Source organism: Alosa pseudoharengus, unplaced genomic scaffold, assembly GCF_046254945.1.
Source record: "Alosa pseudoharengus isolate Yale_2024_CS ecotype anadromous, Long Island Sound unplaced genomic scaffold, YU_APseudo_1.1 YU_APseudo_1.1_scf_14, whole genome shotgun sequence".
Classification (NCBI taxonomy): Eukaryota; Metazoa; Chordata; class Actinopteri; order Clupeiformes; family Clupeidae; genus Alosa; species Alosa pseudoharengus.
In genome coordinates this window covers 1,186,616-1,208,049 of record NW_027468609.1, presented here as the reverse complement: position 1 = coordinate 1,208,049, position 21,434 = coordinate 1,186,616, and the positions used below count along the sequence as shown (strand labels likewise).

At 45.5% G+C, this 21,434-nt stretch overlaps 1 protein-coding gene across 1 annotated transcript in view; it reads right to left on the bottom strand.

The window, feature by feature from the left end:
- Positions 1 to 247: 247 nt before the first annotated feature.
- Positions 248 to 21,434, bottom strand: part of znf618 (zinc finger protein 618) — a 42,856-nt gene continuing 21,669 nt past the window's right edge. Inside the window, exons 6-15 of the mRNA XM_076283454.1 lie at positions 17,542 to 17,631; positions 16,793 to 16,864; positions 14,824 to 14,961; positions 14,613 to 14,702; positions 13,518 to 13,592; positions 12,070 to 12,114; positions 9,021 to 9,098; positions 7,278 to 7,391; positions 5,689 to 6,903; positions 248 to 5,583 (exon numbers count right to left, since the gene is read on the bottom strand). Coding sequence (XP_076139569.1) covers positions 5,228 to 5,583; positions 5,689 to 6,903; positions 7,278 to 7,391; positions 9,021 to 9,098; positions 12,070 to 12,114; positions 13,518 to 13,592; positions 14,613 to 14,702; positions 14,824 to 14,961; positions 16,793 to 16,864; positions 17,542 to 17,631 — 2,273 coding nt within the window. The 3' untranslated portion in view covers positions 248 to 5,227. The remainder of the gene's footprint in view (positions 5,584 to 5,688; positions 6,904 to 7,277; positions 7,392 to 9,020; positions 9,099 to 12,069; positions 12,115 to 13,517; positions 13,593 to 14,612; positions 14,703 to 14,823; positions 14,962 to 16,792; positions 16,865 to 17,541; positions 17,632 to 21,434) is intronic.

Sequence of the window (21,434 nt, the reverse complement as noted above, 5' to 3'; positions counted from 1 at the left end):
GTATGTAGATATGGTGCATGTGACTGTAGATGTATGACTGGTGTCACCTCTGAACCAACAGCAAAAGTTTAGAGTAACAGTTCCTAATCACTGAAGACGTTCACATTACACACTGAGTGCAGTCTTTACAGGCAAATGAGTTGTACAGTAAGGTCTTCCTGACCTTAGTGATGAAGACTTTTTGTCCATTCTGGATAAAGGGCAGAGAAAGAGCAGTGGGGAAACCCCCACACACACACAGTCCATTTCAGCAAGTGATTTATTGTTCTCACACAGCACGTACTACAAGGGTAAATAGATTCTGAGGATGTTGGCCGGCGCTGTGATCTTCGGAAATGTTATCAGCGAATATATAAAAATAGTGTTGCTAAAAAAGTATAAATTAGGTCTACTGCTTATACCAACTCAAACACACAGAAGCATGAGAAACACCTGCCTAAGCTGGTAAGGAATTGGTGAGAAAAGTGGAAAACGATTTTAATATAAAGAAGAAAATAAAACTTTCAAAAAAACGAATCATTTTAGTGACCATATACATAAACAAACATAATATGGTTCAAACACATGTTCATATACAGCACAGTACTAATGAGTCATGTACTGACAAAAGCCAACATGGTGAAACATAAGGGCCATCCACCAAACTATCAAACAAAAACCTGTCACCACAGTTCAGTCCCAGAATCACAAACTCTGGACTTAAAAATCAGCCAGCATGTCCTTGTAATACTCCTTTAGCCAAGAGTTCAGTCAGAATGCATCTCTGTACCTCAGAAATGAGCTCAATTAGCCCATATTGAAACGTTTCAAATAGTCCGGTATAAAAAGAGGTATGGTGTCCAGACACTCCCTGTGGCGTCCTTCAGCCTCCACATCTCTGCACATTGCTACTCCACTCTGCCCCCTGGTGGCCACAGACAGACACAGCAGGCTGTCTTCACCCTTCCCATTTCTCACATGTTGAGCAGCTCTGTCCAACCGTTAGCCAGGCGGCCAGTTGTGGCCTACTGCTTAGGGTGTGTGTGTGTGCAGCCGTGGCCTACTACTTAGGGGGTGTGTGTGTGTGTGTGTGTGTGTGTGTGCAGTCGTGGCCTACTGCTTAGGGTGTGTGTGTGTGTGTGTGCAGTCGTGGCCTACTGCTTAGGGTGTGTGTGTGTGTGCAGTCGTGGCCTACTGCTTAGGGTCTGTGTGTGTGTCTGCAGTCGTGGCCTACTGGTTAGGGCTTCAGGGTTGTAACCGAAGGGTTGCCTGTTTGATCCCCGACCATTAGTTAAAATGTGGGTGGGTGGGAGAAGTGGTTGAGCACTGCTCTCCCATGCCCACATCCACGGCTGAAGTGCTTGAGCAAGGCACCTAACCCCTCACCATGTGCCAACTATATGTGTCTCCCTGCAACAGCCTCAAGTGCTGGCAAATGGAATGAAAACCAATTCTGATGACAGCACAAAATAATCACTGAAGCACAAATGATCTAGTAAAAGAACGGAAGAGATCTCGTAGTCCTGGGCCTTGTCCTTGTAGAAATGTTCCTGCCTAACGTTGTGCTCACATCAATAGTAATGCGGGAGATCGAGACAAACATGTGGACACAGATGACCACAGAGGGGGGATATCAGGCAGGAGGCATCCTGAAACGATGGAGGGGGATAGACATTTCTTATAGATATATATTTCTTATATAATTACCTATTTTCAAATCTGAATTCTGGCAGAGGTGCCTGCATGCGGGTTCATGTAGCCATGGAGACGGTGGTTTGATTCTAACTCCATCTTCCACATAAAGTACCCCCCCCCTCAAATAAACAACAACAAAAACAGTTGTGGTGCTTGCAGACATCCAATCAATTCTGAAATAATGCCTGTAATACTTGACTGCAATCATTTTTTTTGTGATGGATGATGTAGTTTTGATTTCTACTTGCACAATCGCTGGGCTTTTTCACTTGAATTAACCCTCCTGTTGTGTTCGTTTCATGTTTACTAGTTTTGTGTTCCCGGTCAAAAATGACTGCTGCATTATAACTTGTTACAAATCCATAGTAACACATATATTATCAAATAATGTTGTGATAGATCTTTGTATCAACTTGTGTTCTATTAGATATAACTTCCATTTGCTATTAATGGCCTGCAGGCCTCACTGACCTGAGCTCATGCAAGTCAGAAAGGGGAAGATTCTATTGGGGAAAGGTTCCAATGGGGGCTGGCTTAGAAGCAAAAAGGAGGGGTCAGGGTGTGTTTGTGTGTGTGTTTTAATATACATAAGCACACATACAGTCCATCTGATCAATAACTATATGCCTGGACTCAATTTTATACACTGACCATTTTCTCACCCATTCTAATGGCCGGAATACACATAGGTGTTCTAAAGTTAAATAAAATACTCAAATTGTTATGAAAATGATCAAAATTTGTTTTGTGTGTTCAAATGCCCTGTGTTAACAGGCATGAAGCCTCATGGTAGTCAGAATAAGTTAACAATATTAGGAGGAGGTTTAAAGAGGCATTTAGAGACTTTCCATCCACTGTAATATCAGAAGCATTTTTGACATGGCGACACAGACAAAACTTTGAAGAAAAAAAACTGCATCTGCATTTGAAATGGGGAAGTGCGTGGAATGCACTGAGCTGAGAGGCTGGCAGTTCCTTTTCTGCTGTAAGTAGGTAATATCCTGCTAAATAACTTGAACCCTTATTCAAGCGCAAACATTTCTGTGTTTACTATGAAAAAAATATAATATATGAAAGCAGCACAACAATAACTCTTTGACAAAGAGGGGTACATTTGAGAGGTTGTTGAGATCCCAAAACACACAAGCATAGTTCAGGAAGGACCAAGGCCTGTTACAGTTCAGGTCCATAAATAGAGAACCCTAACCCTAGAAAAGAGCTAGTGCACCATACAACACGTCACACTGATGTGTGTGTGTGTGTAAAGCTGGACACTTCGTATATCCCCTGCTTTCAAAACAGAGGAGACGGCAAAGAGGCCACATTAGTGCAATCCAGTGCATGTACGTGGGGACACCAAGCCAGCCAGCCATTTCAGCTCTCTTCTTTGGGCTACTTGTGTGTGAAAGATTTCACAATGATCAAGTTTCTTTCATTAGAGTACATTAGATTAGTACATTAGATTAGTATGAGTGTTTTGGTAACACTACATTAGGCCCGGTAACACATGCCAATCAAAGGGAAGCATTTAAAACATTTACGTGAAAACAAAAATAACTTATAAGGCAGTAATGAAATCTTATCAGCATTATTCAAGACAATACTTCAGTAAGACAATAGAGGACCATATAGCAATGGAGCCATTTCAAATAAATAGATCGTAACCGCAATGCAATTCTTAGCAGTGACACTTTGTCAATCAAGAGGCAGATCAACACTTGACGGACAAGGAAGACTTTGATTTCTGCTCAGCGATGGTAAACACACACACACAAACACACACACACACACATACATATACGCTCACACAACTGTGAGGTGAGGGCAAAATCTAAAAGACTACAGTGGATTGAACCCATCACATCTGAAACCTTCAAGTTGCGATGCAGCTAAAAACAGCATGGCGAAGTGACACCAAACACAGACAGAGTGAGTGGAGTGGAGTGGAGTGAGACAGACATAACAGACGTCTGTGACCTCAGCAGGACTATGATTGGCTAACAGCACCCTGACCAGTTGATGTCTCTCAGTTTACGTACTGCATCGATAGCACCATCCAGTTCAGGATGCTGTACCCAAAAGGCAGAAAAATCAATGAAGGGATGCCCGACTGACCCTTCCGACGGACAGAGTATGCAGAGCTAACGGTAGTATCGGTAGGCCAGAGGGGACTTCAGTACGTTGTGACGAGCTCGTCGTAATGTGGAATCAGGGGGGTCTCCTTCCTTCCTGCCCCTTTTTCCTGGCCCCTCCCTTCATCAGAACGATCGGCATTGCCCCTCCCTTCATCAGAACACTTGGCATTGCCCCTCCCTTCATCAGAACACTTGGCATTGCCCCTCCCTTCATCAGAACACTTGGCATTGCCCCTCCCTTCATCAGAACGTTCTCAGGAGAGAAGACCACCTTTATACCGTAGCTCATGGCAACCACATTTAGGCCACCAGACTTCAGTGTGGTGTTGCCACTGGAACAATACAACTGTTTTATCGCTCATACGTGGCCGAAGATATAAGAACTAGGACTCATAGCCTACATACAGATAGATATATTTATATAAATAAATATCATGCGACATTTATGTATAGTTCCTGATCTCTTTCCCCCACCATGTCCTGCTTTGCTTTGTGGTTTCAGTAGGTGCTAAATAATAGCCAAAAGGCTTCCATGTCCTGTACGGCTCTACCACTTATACAACTTGGCTTTGTTTTTCTTTTTGTTTCTTTTTAAACGTTAAAACAAAAACACAACTCATCTACGTTCATAAGTGTATTTACAAGATTACAAACTCATAGATCATAGATCATAGACCAGAAACAAGTTAAAGCTGTGAGGTATAGTTTAGTCATCCTCCTGAAACTACAGTGAGTGCCCCATAGTGAGGGCCCTGCCTGGAGAGCTCTGTGTTTGGTGCCTCTGTTGGGGACGTCCCAGGGCAAAGGGCTAGGGAACGTCTGCGTAGAGCCAGAAACACAAAACAACAAGCCCAGCGCGGGTTCTGCTCATAATAGTACACACATCATTTTTAAATTTAAACACTTAAACAGAGGATTCAAAAGGCTGGTCAAAGATAATAAGAGATTATGATACTCTAAGGGAACCAAAAAAAGAGTTTTAAAAAGCATGTTTCATCTGTCAAAAGTGACTTAGGTCATGTACCATGAAGGGGCCCCTGTAGACAAGTCTTTAGGAAAACAGAGTTTGTGGAAATTGGGTGTTTGGGCAGCGGGCCCTGGGCAGATCCGAGACGACGGGTCTCTAGAGGTCTGGACCCCTCCTGGGCTGATCCAAGAGGTCTCTCAGCTCCTTCACTGGACCCTTCAGTTGTCACCCGTCTGGCACTGGAACAGTCGTGATCCAAAAGACGGAGAGAGAGAAAGAGAGGGAGGGAAAGAGAAAGAAGTGAGGAGGAGTACAGAGAGAAACAGACAGACAGACAGACAGACAGACAGAGAGAGAGTAGAGGAGGAGATGTGCCATGCTATGTTGTGTTGCGTCGTGTGAGGTGCCTCAGGCCGTGTTGGCCTTGAGGAACACTAGCTTGTTCATCTCCTCAGGCCGTGTTGGCCTTGAGGAACACCAGCTTGTTCATCTCCTCGGCCGTCACCTGCTTCTTCCTCTTAAGCGCCAGGCTCTGTTGGCACATGCTGACACACTCGCTGCGCACCCCGACCGCGGGCACAGCCAGGAGCCAGAGGGCCAAGCGGGCCAGGCGCGGGAACTTGTCCACGGCGGAGTTCCAGTACTGGAACAGGTCAGGTGTGGCGTGGAACAGCGGCTCGGCCAGGTACTGGAACAGCTCCTTCCTCACCTGGGCCTCCTCCGCACTGTCCGGTCCTGCCCCATCCACACGCCCGCGCTTAGCCAGCGGGGAGCCGTCGCAGTCCCGGTCCTCACCTCCCCCACCTCCTCCTACGCCAACACCTCCACCACCTCCTGGTGCTCCACCACCTCCTGGTCCTCCTGCTCCTCCACCACCACCTCCTCCACCTCCTCCACCACCTCCTCCACCACCTCCTCCTCCTCCACCCACGGACTCCTTCATGCCCAGAGCCATCTCGCAGACGCGCCCCATGATGTCGTCGTGCTGGTAGGCGAGCGCGGGGCGCAGCTTGAGCTGTGGGTCGAGCACCATGGCCACCTGGTGTGCGCGCTCCACCTTGAACTGCTCCTTCAGCGCCTCCAGGAAGTAGTGGCACAGCTTGCTGCCGCCGGCACCCGCCTCACCCGCCTTGGCGGTGAGCAGCTTCTCCAGCCGCAGGTAGACGGGCAGCACCTGCTGCAGCGTGGGCCGGCGTTCGGAGCCCAGCTCCAGGGCCGCCTGGCGTAAGGGTGCCAGCAGGCATGCCAGCGTGCCCAGCATGTGCTTGTTCAGGCCCTGCAGCAGCGGCGCCGTCCACTTGGAGCGGCCGTACGCCTCGCAAATGGCCTCGAAGTGCTCGTGCACCTTCAGCAGCGCTTCGGCCGTGGGGTCCCAGCAGGGCGGGCTGGGGGCCGGCTCGTCGGCCGCTTTTCCCTCGCCGGCTCCGCCGCCGCTGCCGCTGAGGAAGTTGGTGCTGCTGGCGATGTCCCTGCAGGTGGCCAGCAGCTCGCCCAGTTCGTGGAGGCCGCGCGCTTGCAGGCTTCTCCTGCCCAACACCGCCTGGACCACGGCGCCCAGCGAGCAGCCCGCGCAGCGCAGACTGACCCCTCCCCCTCCACGGCCGCAGAAGGCCTGCGCCGACGCCCACACCCGACCCTCCGTCACGTACACCGTGCGCATCTCCGACATGACGAACTCCGACAGCACGTTCTGCGCCCAGTGGTGCACCTGCTCTGGCCCCTCCCTCAGCCCCGCCTCCCGGATGCCCAGCACGTAGCGCCGTGGCCGCCCCCCCTCCACCTGGTAGGCCGTCAGCACGTAGCAGGCGTCCGGCCCCGCCGCCTGCGAGTGGCACGTCACGGCAATGCCATGGGACGCACTGGACCCCAGCGCGCACGTGACCTTGACCTTCACCTGGTTGTACATGCGGGGCAGCTGACGCAGCGCCAGCAGGCTGAGGTCCGAGCCCAGTGCCTCGCGCAGGTTGTATGCGCCGTGCCGCGAGCCCGTGTCCACCAGCGTCTGAGCCAGCTTCAGGAAGTCCTTGCTGTTGAGCGCGCTCAGTAGGCCCAGGTCAGCACACATCAGCCGTAGCAGCCGCTCAGACACCTGCTGACGCTCTTTCTCAGGGAGCAGCCTGTTCTCCTCTGGAGAGAGAGAGGGGGAGAGAGAGAGAGACGGGGGGGAGGGAGAGAGAGAGGGAGAGAGAGAGAGAGGGGGGGAGGGAGAGAGACAGAGAGGGGGAGAGAGAGAGAGAGAGAGAGAGGGAGGGAGAGAGACAGAGAGAGAGACAGACACAGAGAGAGAGGGAGGGAGAGAGGGAGAGAGAGAGACAGACACAGAGAGAGAGGGAGGGAGAGAGGGAGAGAGAGAGAAAGAGAAAGGACAAAGGGAGAATGAAAGTTACCAAAGCTCAAATATCAATTATTCAATCAATTATTATCATATTTTTTTCAGTGATCTGAAGGGTGATGGGGGCGTGTGTGTGCGTGTGTGTGTGTGTGTGTGCGTGGACACTCACGATAGGTTGTGTGGTTACGCTGTGCAGGCTGAGGTGATTTCCACACCTGGTCCTGAGCCACTGCAGCAACGCAGCTTTTAGAAGACTCCACCTTAGAGTGGTTCTCATTGTCCGCTGTGTAGGGACGACAGAATAAGGACACACACACATGAGAAACACACACACACACTCACACACAACATGTGTAACGTAATGACAGGAACATAAAGAGAGACTTCTGAAATTTAAAGACAGAAAACAATAATGGCAAATAATTTTATGAAAAAATAAAGCTGTTTTAACTTCAGATTTTTGTGCAAGATGTGAAAGATGACACCAAGCCCCTGTACACAGCAAGTACCTACACACTTTACAACTGACACAACAACAGACATTTCCAGAAATATCCAGAGACAGGATGCATGTGGAGTTTTGGGGTTTGCTAACTCGTGCTCACAGGGTGTGTCAGTGCCTACAGGGTATGTCAGAGCTCACAGGGTGTGTCAGTGCTCACAGGGTATGTCAGTATGTCAGTGCCTACACGGTATGTCAGTATGCCAGAGCCTACAGGGTGTGTCACTGCCTACAGGAAATGCCAGTGCTTACAGGGTGTGTCAGTGCCTACAGGGTGTGTCAGTGCCTACTAGGGCTGTCACTTTTGTGAAAAAATCCTGTTCGATTTGAGACATAAGTGTTCATTGAATCGATTGTAAAATCGATTTTTTAAAGACGTTTAAAGACCTTTTTCTAAAGACGTTTCCATTTTCAATGCCAAATATAGGCCAATCCACAAACAACTAACAGGCATTAGGACGAACGTAAAGAGGGCGCTTGTAGACGCACAAGCCAGCAATATTTCTGATGATTTATTGGCGTGAAGTTTCGTGCACAATGACAAACAGGAGTGCAACATTCTCGAAAAACAATAAGCCGAGTGGACTGCCATTACATCAGTGAAAAACATAACTGCAGGCTTCAACGTAGCTGTGTCTGTGTTTACGATTAGAAATGTCAAACAAATTTCGCCTACGTAGAACTCGATTGCAGTTTGCATAGCCTACTGCTTTGTTCTTCTCCATAGTTTTGTATACCAAAAATCCGAAGTACTTCCACATCGAACTCCTCAAGTTATTAGGGCCTATCACTCGTCTCTCTACACGTCGCACAGGTTGATCGCGTTGTCCTCCATTTTTTGGCAAAACACGAGCAGCACAACAGCTGATTGAAACAGCTGTTGCCGGTGCGTAAAATTGGTGAGAATTTTCTTTTTAGCTTTCGCAATGCTTACTGCACTTTGGAATTCTTTTATATTCTTATATGCTTGTTTGTGAATTTTGTTACATCTATCTTTTTTATTTGTTTAATTCGTTTAAAATTAAGTGTACTTGGTTAAAATCGATTCCCTATTTTAGTTTTCGAAACTTGTTTGGTCCAATCGATTGTGCAATCGATTTTCGAACGTAAAGTGACAGCCCTAGTGCCTACAGGGTGTGTCAGTGCTCACAGGGTGCGTCAGTGGATGAGAGTGGTGGAAAATCTGAGAGGCATGTTAAGTTGGGTGGGGGGGTATGGGAAGGAGGGGGTATGGTTAAAGGGGTCGGGGTAGGGGGGTTGAGGGCCAGGTGAACTGTGGGATGAGTGGAGTCGGTGAATCGGTTAGGGTTAGGGTTAGGGTGTGTGTGTGTGTGTGTTCGGTTATCTCTGTCTAATGTAAACCCTGGTGTGTGTGTGTGTGTGTGTTCGGTTCTCTCTGTCTAAACTCACCAGCGTGGGACTGCATGTGCTCCATCAGGTTGTTGTAGAACTGGAACTGGATTCCACAGGCTCCACATGTGTACGGTTCTAGACAAGAACACGTTCTCGCTCAGAACAGAACACATCAACTCAAACACAGCTATGCAGTAGCATCAGTCTAGCAGGCTAACAGGCTAGGCTAACAAGCTAGGCCATCTCTCTTGCTTCACTGTGAACCAAAAGCAAATGTAGGGAACTGACTGGCCATGTTTTCCTCTCCAATCCACTCCAAGCTTTTAAAGCAGATCAGAAGTCTCACAGGAAATAAAAGGGGGCGGCAGTCTGTCACAGAGACATGGAGTCGGGCTACGGCGTGTGTCCTTCCGCTTGTGTAGCGCCGCTACATGGTTCACGTGTTACCGCACAGCTAAATGGTTCACGTGTTACCGCACCGCTACATGGTTCACGTGTTACCGCACAGCTAAATGGTTCACGTGTTACCGCACAGCTAAATGGTTCACGTGTTACCGCACCGCTACATGGTTCACGTGTTACCGCACAGCTAAATGGTTCACGTGTTAGTGCACAGCTAAATGGTTCACGTGTTACCGCACCGCTACATGGTTCACGTGTTACCGCACCGCTACATGGTTCACGTGTTACCGCACAGCTACGTGGTTCACGTGTTACCGCACCGCTAAATGGTTCACGTGTTACCGCACAGCTACATGGTTCACGTGTTACCGCACAGCTACATGGTTCACGTGTTACCGCACCGCTAAATGGTTCACGTGTTACCGCACAGCTACATGGTTCACGTGTTACCGCACAGCTACATGGTTCACGTGTTAGTGCACAGCTACATGGTTCACGTGTTACCGCACCGCTAAATGGTTCACGTGTTACCGCACAGCTACATGGTTCACGTGTTACCGCACCGCTAAATGGTTCACGTGTTAGCGCACAGCTACATGGTTCACGTGTTAGCGCACAGCTACATGGTTCACGTGTTAGCGCACAGCTAAATGGTTCACGTGTTAGCGCACAGCTACATGGTTCACGTGTTACCGCACAGCTAAATGGTTCACGTGTTAGCGCACAGCTACATGGTTCACGTGTTACCGCACAGCTAAATGGTTCACGTGTTAGCGCACAGCTACATGGTTCACGTGTTACCGCACAGCTAAATGGTTCACGTGTTACCGCACAGCTAAATGGTTCACGTGTTACCGCACAGCTACATGGTTCACGTGTTAGCGCACCGCTACATGGTTTACGTGTTAGCGCACAGCTAAATGGTTCACGTGTTAGCGCACAGCTACATGGTTCACGTGTTAGCGCACAGCTACATGGTTCACGTGTTAGCGCACCGCTACATGGTTCACGTGTTAGCGCACAGCTACATGGTTCACGTGTTAGCGCACAGCTAAATGGTTTGTTTAATTGAGCGGCGAAGCGGCTGCTATTGCTGACGTGTTCAGGAGTCCTTCAGCTCGTCTTAATCACACGGACTGTCCTCAGGTCTCCAGATATTAGTCCAACAGCACCACCCCACACTACCTAACCCCCTCCCCACACACCCCACACTACCTAACCCCCTCCACACACACACAGCATCACCCCACACTACCTAACCCCCTCCCCACACACCCCACACTACCTAACCCCCTCCACACACACACACAGCATCACCCCACACTACCTAACCCCCTCCACACACACACAGCATCACCCCACACTACCTAACCCCCTCCCCACACACACCCCACACTACCTAACCCCCTCCCCACACTACCTAACCCCCTCCCCACACACACAGCATCACCCCACACTACCTAACCCCCTCCCCACACACACCACACACTACCTAACCCCCTCCAACATCACCACCCCACATTACCTAACCCCCTCCCCACACACACCCCAAACTACCTAACCCCCTCCCCACACTACCTAACCCCCTCCACACACACCCCACACTACCTAACCCCCTCCCCACACACACAGCACCACCCCACATTACCTAACCCCCTCCCCACACTACCTAACCCCCTCCAACAGCACCGCCCCACACTACCTAACCCCCTCCCCACACACCCCACACTACCTAACCCCCTCCCCACACTACCTAACCCCCTCCCCACACACACACAGCACCACCCCACATTACCTAACCCCCTCCCCACACTACCTAACCCCCTCCCCACACACACACAGCACCACCCCACACTACCTAACCCCCTCCCCACACACACCCCCACACTACCTAATCCCCTCCCCACACACAACCCCTCTCATTTAAGTCACAATGCAGCGAATGAAGACGTTACAAAAAAGTAGAAATTAGCAAATTATTTGAATAATATGGAAAACAAGAGCAAACAATAAACATCAATGAATGGAGAGATAGAGTGTGTGTGTGTGTGTACAGTATGTGTATATGTGTGTGTGTACAGTATGTGTGTTCGTGTGTGTCTATATACATAAGTTAAGACATCCATGCTAAAGTTGACTAAAAAGAGCGGCAAAATGACATGCCCTGGTCACTTCCAGGCTAACGAGTTTTGACTAAAAACGGTAAAATCGAACTTTCTCAAAACACATCCGAATGACATGATTTTGATGTCAACTCAACGTATGTACTCCTAACATTCGTAAATTGATCTAAAGTGCACTAATTCCTTTAAAATACAGGGGGCATAAGTACGGACATCCTTATGTTAAATTCCCATAGAGGCAGGCAGATTTTTATTTTTAAAGGCCAGTTATTTCATGGATCCAGGATACGATGCATCCTGATAAAGTTCTCTTGGCCTTTAGAATTATAATAGCCCCACATCATCACATACCCTTCACCATACATAGAGATGGGCATGGTTTTATTTCAGCTAGCCTATTAGCTGGTTTGATTTGCATTGAGAGATGACCTTATGGAAAGTACCCCATGCCAATATCTAGATATGGTGAAGGGTATGTGATGACTATTTTAATTCCAAAGGCCAACTTATGCACAGCACTGGATGTGTGTGTGTGTGTGTGTGTGTGTGTGTGTGTGTTCAGGAGGGAGGCTCCTACTCACTCGGAGTTGTGCCAAAGGACCCGGTCATCAGTGGACTGCCAGCACCTGTGAGGACAGAGGATCGTTCCGCTTCAGAATCTTCTCTTACAGACATTTCATTTTATTTCTATTCCACAAGAAACTAACAGCACAGGCAGCCTCTCCCCTGGGGGATATGAGCTATAAACACACTTATTTCTGGATCACTACAGAGAGAGCATCTGAGAGTCCAACCGAAGGCCTTTTATTTGCCTGACCTGTGGTAGAGGCTGGTACCAGTCACTAGTGGCTCTGATCCGGCCAGTGGCCAAGATCCATGCAAGTCATGTCCAGACAATACTGGTTTGCCACCAAACAATACTGCCCATATATGCTTCAAATGGTTTTAAAAATGTGTCTTGGGGAATCTGATTACAAACACACAGCACTAAATAGAAAATAGGCACCAAGATACATTGGGATTCCATCAGTCAAATCACTTGCCGAGCTGGTCAGAGATGCATCTGAGCACAAATCTCTGGTAACATGTAAGTAGCACTGCATGTTGTCTCTGCATGTTGTAGCACTGCATGTTGTCACTGCATGGTTCTCACAATGCCAAAGCTTGTTTGTGGTGTGTGCTGTGGATCCACATTAGAACCCTAAAGGCCTTGGAACATTCCAACTGCTGGAATTCTCCTGTACAAGGCCTGTTCTCATCTCTACATTCATTTGCACTGACTACTGCTCTTAGGACACTTCATTTCTTTATAAAACCTGGAGGAATAAATCCTTGAACTGGGGCCTTGTGTTTTCCTGTCAAGTAGAGCTGGAGTGAGTAGCAGAGGCCAAGTGGCCATTTGGAAACTGACCATTTCAGTCCACATCATTGGAAACTGACTATTTCAGTCCACATCATTGGAAACGCAAAAAGCACCAGCTCCTGTGATAAAGTGAAGAAGTTGGTATGCATCTGTTTTTTTTCTAATGGATTACTCAACAGAGAGAGAAGTGGACACAAATAGATATATCCCTAGAAATAGATATAACCTCTCAGAGCCACTCAGAATATCCACCCAGAGCTGAAGTTCACCTCCAACAATAATTTTAGAATGTGAAATATTCTTCACTGGTGACACCACATCCATTACCAGTGCTGGAAAAATATGCTCCACACCACCACACATCATCGACCACAAATTATCCAACACATGGAGGAATATGCTCCACACCACCACACATCATCGACCACAAATTATCCAACACATGGAGGAATTTACAAAATGCTATTTGGACTCTGTGACATCAGAAAATAGTGACACCAGAATAATAAAAAAAAAACATATAAGAGCGATATGCAAGACAATATGAGAGACAGACTCAATCTGATAGACCTTTTTTTATAAACGGTAAACCTTCACTGTATCAAACTGGAGAGCTGAATAACAACTCACCACTGTGTCAAACTGAAGAGCTGAATAACAACTCACCAGTTGAGCTCTGGGAGTTGCCATCCACCGCCGAGGGATGCATTTTTCCCTCCATTTTTAGAACGAAGGAACTTTCTGGAACAGAGCGAGATTGAGGCAAAAGTGAGATGATTGGTCTCCAACAGACATTAACGGGTGTGAACCGATCAGAGATTGACACAACAGAAGGGTTATATAAGTGAGCTAGAAATATGAGGTAGTCTTTGGGCCGCGACAGAGACATGCGCCACTATGACCTACTTCAGTTCTGTCCCAATTTTATGAAGCTTGACATGTTGAACAGCAGCCAGAGAATTCTGAAACAACTGCATTTTAGCACACACGTACTGTATGTGTGCATAAGCAAACACACACTCATCCAAAAATCCTTGGAGAAAACATCATACTGTCCATAGAAACCAATGAAATGTAAAGTGAGTAAACTTGAGTCTATTGTCCATTAGAAATTGACTGATATTTCTCAGGAATGCTACCACAGCTGACGTCTGACTACCCATAACCTTAGCACTGGATTTAAACAATGAAAAATGCTCTTAACAGTGCAAAATACACATTTTGTGAAGGGTGCCAAGACTTTTGACCGTATCAGTTTGACAGTATTCACTTCCCGCAGCATTTTGGTGGTATTTTGAGTTGAATTTTGGGAAAGCAATTGTTGTTTCAGTTGTGTTGAGCTATTGAAATGGTCCTGCTTTGTTTGTTTTCTCAAAAAAAAAGAAAACTCCAAAAGTACTTAATTTGTTGTTTGCTTAAAAAACAAAATTTCTAAAGGGGTGACAAGACTTTTGTCAATGACTGAGCCAGAAGACGTCTCTGGTCTTATACAGAGTTGTACTAGGAAATGTCCTCTATAAGACCACAGGAAATGTCCTCTATAACACCAGAGGCGTCTTCTGTCCCCAGAGTTGTACCCGAAATTAGAGAACTTCTGAAACTGTTATCTATCTCTCTCTATATACAGTTTATGGAAAAGGAGTGGAAAAGCGGTATATAAATGCACTCCATCTACAATTTAACATATACACACACACACACACACACACACACACACACACTGTATATACTGAAATACACCTGTACAGTACCATGCCTTACCTGAAGGTCCCCGATCAGACCGGCTTGAGGTGTATTTGTTGACATTCTTTTTCTGTTGTGAACGAGGTGACTGCATGTCAAAGGAATGACCTGTGAGAGGACAAACATTTCACACGATCCAATCAGACAGATGCCATATTCACACCAACCATTCAGAGAGAGAATAGAGATTCACATCAACCAATCAGAGAGAACAAAGATTCACACCAACCAATCTGAAGTGGCCATTTTGTCACAGGCGGTGGATTAGACCACCTACCTAGGGGCGTGTGCAGGGCCACATGCTCCTGGTAAGGGTTGAAGTACTTGTACTGCTTCCCACAAAACTCACAGGTGTAACTTCCTGTTTCTGCAAGAAAAGAGCAGAGAAGGCAGATGAGGCTTTAGTGTTACGAGCCAGCGACAAACCACTGAACCCATTCTGGAGCAAAATAATGGATCAACCTGAGATCAGGGCAGTGAGAACATACAAACCACTGAACCTCTTCTGGAGAAAAATAATGGATCAACCTGAGATCAGTGCAGTGAGAACATACAAACCACTGCACCTCTTCTGGAGCAAAATAATGGATCAACCTGAGATCAGTGCAGTGAGGACATTAGAGAGTGAAATGGGACTTGGGCTGAGGCAAAGGACTGGCTATTTATATTGGGACAATTTATATTGGGACATTGGGACAGACTATTTATATTGGGACAGGCTATTTATATTGGGACATTTTATATTGGGACAGGCTATTTATATTGGGACAGGCTATTTCTATTGGGACAGGCTATTTATATTGGGACATTAGGACAGGCTATTTATATTGGGACAGTTTATATTGGGACTTGGGACAGGCTATTTCTATTGGGACAGGCTATTTATATTGGGACATTAGGACAGGCTATTTATATTGGGACAGTTTATATTGGGACATTGGGACAGGCTATGTATATTGGGACAGGCTATTTATATTGGGACAGGCTATTTATATTGGGACTATTTATATTGGGACTTGGGACAGGCTATTTCTATTGGGACAGGCTATTTCTATTGGGACATTAGGACAGGCTATTTATATTGGGACAGTTTATATTGGGACATTGGGACAGGCTATTTATATTGGGACAAGCTATTTATATTGGGACAGTCTATATTGGGACATTGGGACAGGCTATTTATATTGGGACAGGCTATTTCTATTGGGACTTGGGACAGGCTATTTCTATTGGGACAGGCTATTTATATTGGGACATTAGGACAGGCTATTTATATTGGGACATTAGGACAGGCTATTTATATTGGGACAGTTTATATTGGGACATTGGGACAGGCTATTTATATTGGGACAGGCTATTTATATTGGGACAGGCTATTTATATTGGGACTATTTATATTGGGACAGGCTATTTATATTGGGACAGTTTATTTATATTGGGACAGTTTATATTGGGACAGGCTATTTATATTGGGACTATTTATATTGGGACTTGGGACAGGCTATTTATATTGGGACAGGCTATTTATATTGGGACATTGGGACAGGCTATTTATATTGGGACAATTTATATTGGGACATTGGGACAGGCTATTTATATTGGGACAGGCTATATATTGGGACAGGCTATTTATATTGGGACAGGCTATTTATATTGGGACTATTTATATTGGGACAGGCTATTTATATTGGGACAGTTTATTTATATTGGGACAGTTTATATTGGGACAGGCTATTTATATTGGGACTATTTATATTGGGACTTGGGACAGGCTATTTATATTGGGACAGGCTATTTATATTGGGACATTGGGACAGGCTATTTATATTGGGACAATTTATATTGGGACATTGGGACATGCTATTTATATTGGGACATTGGGACAGGCTATTTATATTGGGACAGGCTATATATTGGGACAGGCTATTTATATTGGGACATTGGGACAGGCTATTTATATTGGGACAGGCTATTTATATTGGGACATTGGGACAGGCTATTTATATTGGGACAGGCTATTTATATTGGGACATTGGGACAGGCTATTTCTATTGGGACAGGCTATTTATATTGGGACAGGCTATTTCTTAAGAGTTGATGGAAATTGAGAAACACAAGAAAACAAACTCAAAAAATGAACTCAAATTGTTTGTTGTCTATATTGGATAATGGTATGTAAACACAAAACATCAACATACTAGGTCCGATCTTCTGGTAGCCCTCGACCTCTTCCTTTGGCTCCTCCACTGGAATCACATGGTCGTACGGGTCTGATGAAACGCCAAAACAAGAGGAGGAGAGTCACCAAAGACACATGCTGTAATATCAATATCATAACAATCCCATGCTATAATATCAATATCATAACCATCCCATGCTGTAATATCAATATCATAACAATCCCATGCTGCAAGAGTGGTGCAAGACGCCTTTTCTTTTGCTCAGACAGGATTCCGTTCAAATACTACGTTGCTCTGGTTTTCATAATTTAAACATGTAAGGTATGTCATTAGTCCAAACTGGATTTGAAATAGCTGACGTCCTCTAGAGCAAAAGACAACAACAACTCCCAGTGTCATTATATCCTTGTTGGTTAGTTTGTTTATCTGAAATGTGTAAACTGTTGGTTTATCTGAAATGTGTAAACTGTTGCCAAATACAAATGTAATTGATTAAAATAAAATTGTATGAAACTTAAGGGAGTGACAGAACTGTATTTCAAATGGGTTTGCAATTAATTGGCAAACTGATATACACCCATGAATAAACAAACTGATATACACCCATGAATAAAGATGTAAGCAGTGGGCCACGTCCAGGTACACCACGACATCCCACCATGAACTGGTTTGTTTTCCAAGTGCACAGGGAAAGAGTGCCCTTATCATCTACCGTACACCATGGCATCCCAACATGAACTGGCTGGTTTGGAGAAAGGTGTCCTTACCATCTACTGCATGCAGGTCACGGTGCTCCTGGAAGCAGCTGTAATACTTGTATTTTTTTCCACAGACATCACAAGTGTAGCGGAAGGAGTCTGTAAACAGACCAACAACATACTACATAACACACCTGTAAACAGACCAACTACATACTACATAACACACCTGTAAACAGACCAACTACATACTACATAACACACCTGTAAACAGACCAACTACATACTACATAACACACCTGTAAACAGACCAACTACATACTACATAACACACCAAGACTGAGACAAACACACAAGCTTCAAACAGCGGCCAGTGCATGGTGCTCGTGCTGATGGCTAACAACGCTCCACTCTTTAATAAAGACATGGTGCTCGTGCTGATGGCTAACAACACTCCACTCTTTAATAAAGACATGGTGCTCGTGCTGATGGCATACTAACGAACAACACTCCACTCTTTAATAAAGACATGGTGCTCGTGCTGATGGCATACTAACGAACAACACTCCACTCTTTAATAAAGACATGGTGCTCGTGCTGATGGCTAACAACACTCCACTCTTTAATAAAGACATGGTGCTCGTGCTGATGGCATACTAACGAACAACACTCCACTCTTTAATAAAGACATGGTGCTCGTGCTGATGGCATACTAACGAACAACACTCCACTCTTTAATAAAGACATGGTGCTCGTGCTGATGGCATACTAACGAACAACACTCCACTCTTTAATAAAGACATGGTGCTCGTGCTGATGGCATACTAACGAACAACACTCCACTCTTTAATAAAGACATGGTGCTCGTGCTGATGGCTAACAACGCTCCACTCTTTAATAAAGACATGGTGCTCGTGCTGATGGCTAACAACACTCCACTCTTTAATAAAGACATGGTGCTCGTGCTGATGGCTAACAACACTCCACTCTTTAATAAAGACATGGTGCTCGTGCTGATGGCTAACAACACTCCACTCTTTAATAAAGACATGGTGCTCGTGCTGATGGCATACTAACGAACAACACTCCACTCTTTAATAAAGACATGGTGCTCGTGCTGATGGCATACTAACGAACAACACTCCACTCTTTAATAAAGACATGGTGCTCGTGCTGATGGCATACTAACGAACAACACTCCACTCTTTAATAAAGACATGGTGCTCGTGCTGATGGCATACTAACGAACAACACTCCACTCTTTAATAAAGACATGGTGCTCGTGCTGATGGCATACTAACGAACAACACTCCACTCTTTAATAAAGAAATGGTGCTCGTGCTGATGGCTAACAACGCTCCACTCTTTAATAAAGACATGGTGCTCGTGCTGATGGCATACTAACGAACAACACTCCACTCTTTAATAAAGACATGGTGCTCGTGCTGATGGCATACTAACGAACAACACTCCACTCTTTAATAAAGACATGGTGCTCGTGCTGATGGCATACTAACGAACAACACTCCACTCTTTAATAAAGACATGGTGCTCGTGCTGATGGCTAACAACACTCCACTCTTTAATAAAGACATGGTGCTCGTGCTGATGGCATACTAACGAACAACACTCCACTCTTTAATAAAGACATGGTGCTCGTGCTGATGGCATACTAACGAACAACACTCCACTCTTTAATAAAGACATGGTGCTCGTGCTGATGGCATACTAACGAACAACACTCCACTCTTTAATAAAGAAATGGTGCTCGTGCTGATGGCATACTAACGAACAACACTCCACTCTTTAATAAAGACATGGTGCTCGTGCTGATGGCATACTAACGAACAACACTCCACTCTTTAATAAAGACATGGTGCTCGTGCTGATGGCATACTAACGAACAACACTCCACTCTTTAATAAAGACATGGTGCTCGTGCTGATGGCATACTAACGAACAACACTCCACTCTTTAATAAAGACATGGTGCTCGTGCTGATGGCATACTAACGAACAACACTCCACTCTTTAATAAAGACATGGTGCTCGTGCTGATGGCTAACAACACTCCACTCTTTAATAAAGAAATGGTGCTCGTGCTGATGGCTAACAACACTCCACTCTTTAATAAAGACATGGTGCTCGTGCTGATGGCGAACAACACTCCACTCTTTAATAAAGACATGGTGCTCGTGCTGATGGCATACTAACGAACAACACTCCACTCTTTAATAAAGACATGGTGCTCGTGCTGATGGCTAACAACACTCCACTCTTTAATAAAGACATGGTGCTCGTGCTGATGGCGAACAACACTCCACTCTTTAATAAAGAAATGGTGCTCGTGCTGATGGCTAACAACACTCCACTCTTTAATAAAGAAATGGTGCTCGTGCTGATGGCATACTAACGAACAACACTCCACTCTTTAATAAAGACATGGTGCTCGTGCTGATGGCTAACAACACTCCACTCTTTAATAAAGACATGGTGCTCGTGCTGATGGCGAACAACACTCCACTCTTTAATAAAGAAATGGTGCTCGTGCTGATGGCATACTAACGAACAACACTCCACTCTTTAATAAAGACATGGTGCTCGTGCTGATGGCATACTAACGAACAACACTCCACTCTTTAATAAAGAAATGGTGCTCGTGCTGATGGCATACTAACGAACAACACTCCACTCTTTAATAAAGACATGGTGCTCGTGCTGATGGCATACTAACGAACAACACTCCACTCTTTAATAAAGACATGGTGCTCGTGCTGATGGCATACTAACGAACAACACTCCACTCTTTAATAAAGACATGGTGCTCGTGCTGATGGCATACTAACGAACAACACTCCACTCTTTAATAAAGAAATGGTGCTCGTGCTGATGGCATACTAACGAACAACACTCCACTCTTTAATAAAGAAATGGTGCTCGTGCTGATGGCTAACAACACTCCACTCTTTAATAAAGACATGGTGCTCGTGCTGATGGCTAACAACACTCCACTCTTTAATAAAGAAATGGTGCTCGTGCTGATGGCATACTAACGAACAACACTCCACTCTTTAATAAAGACATGGTGCTCGTGCTGATGGCATACTAACGAACAACACTCCACTCTTTAATAAAGACATGGTGCTCGTGCTGATGGCATACTAACGAACAACACTCCACTCTTTAATAAAGAAATGGTGCTCGTGCTGATGGCATACTAACGAACAACACTCCACTCTTTAATAAAGAAATGGTGCTCGTGCTGATGGCATACTAACGAACAACACTCCACCCTTTAATAAAGAAATGGTGCTCGTGCTGATGGCTAACAACACTCCACTCTTTAATAAAGACATGGTGCTCGTGCTGATGGCTAACAACGCTCCACTCTTTAATAAAGACATGGTGCTCGTGCTGATGGCATACTAACTAACAACGCTCCACTCTTTAATAAAGACATGGTACAAAATGTCCCCGATGTCTCATCTGCCAAATAGCAATCAATAACGCTCATTTATATTCCAATATGTAATAAGATTGTTCAGTAATATTCACAGGTAAAAGCAAGAGTGAATAGAATTCAGCAGACCGTTTTATCTAGTGTCGGTGACGGGCAATGTTCACCACACCCCGATATGGCGTTTATATCGCAAACTACAGACATATTCTAATTTGTACAGTCAGGTTAAACTGCTGAGGAATGCTGGGCCAGACTAATGCAACAACACTGGAATACAAAACACTCGGACGTCAAGGTGAATTCACTGTAGTTTTTTATAATTCCCAGCTACAACAGTTTTAGTCTCCTTTAAAAAAAAAAAACATTTCAAAGGCCCTAAATGGGCCGTTTTAATTACATGTTTGAAGAAGGTTTCCTAGGAATACTAGATTAGAGATAAAAATAATTACTATATTTATATCTCTTTACATCTGGCGAGGGACAAATCTTAAACATAGAAATTG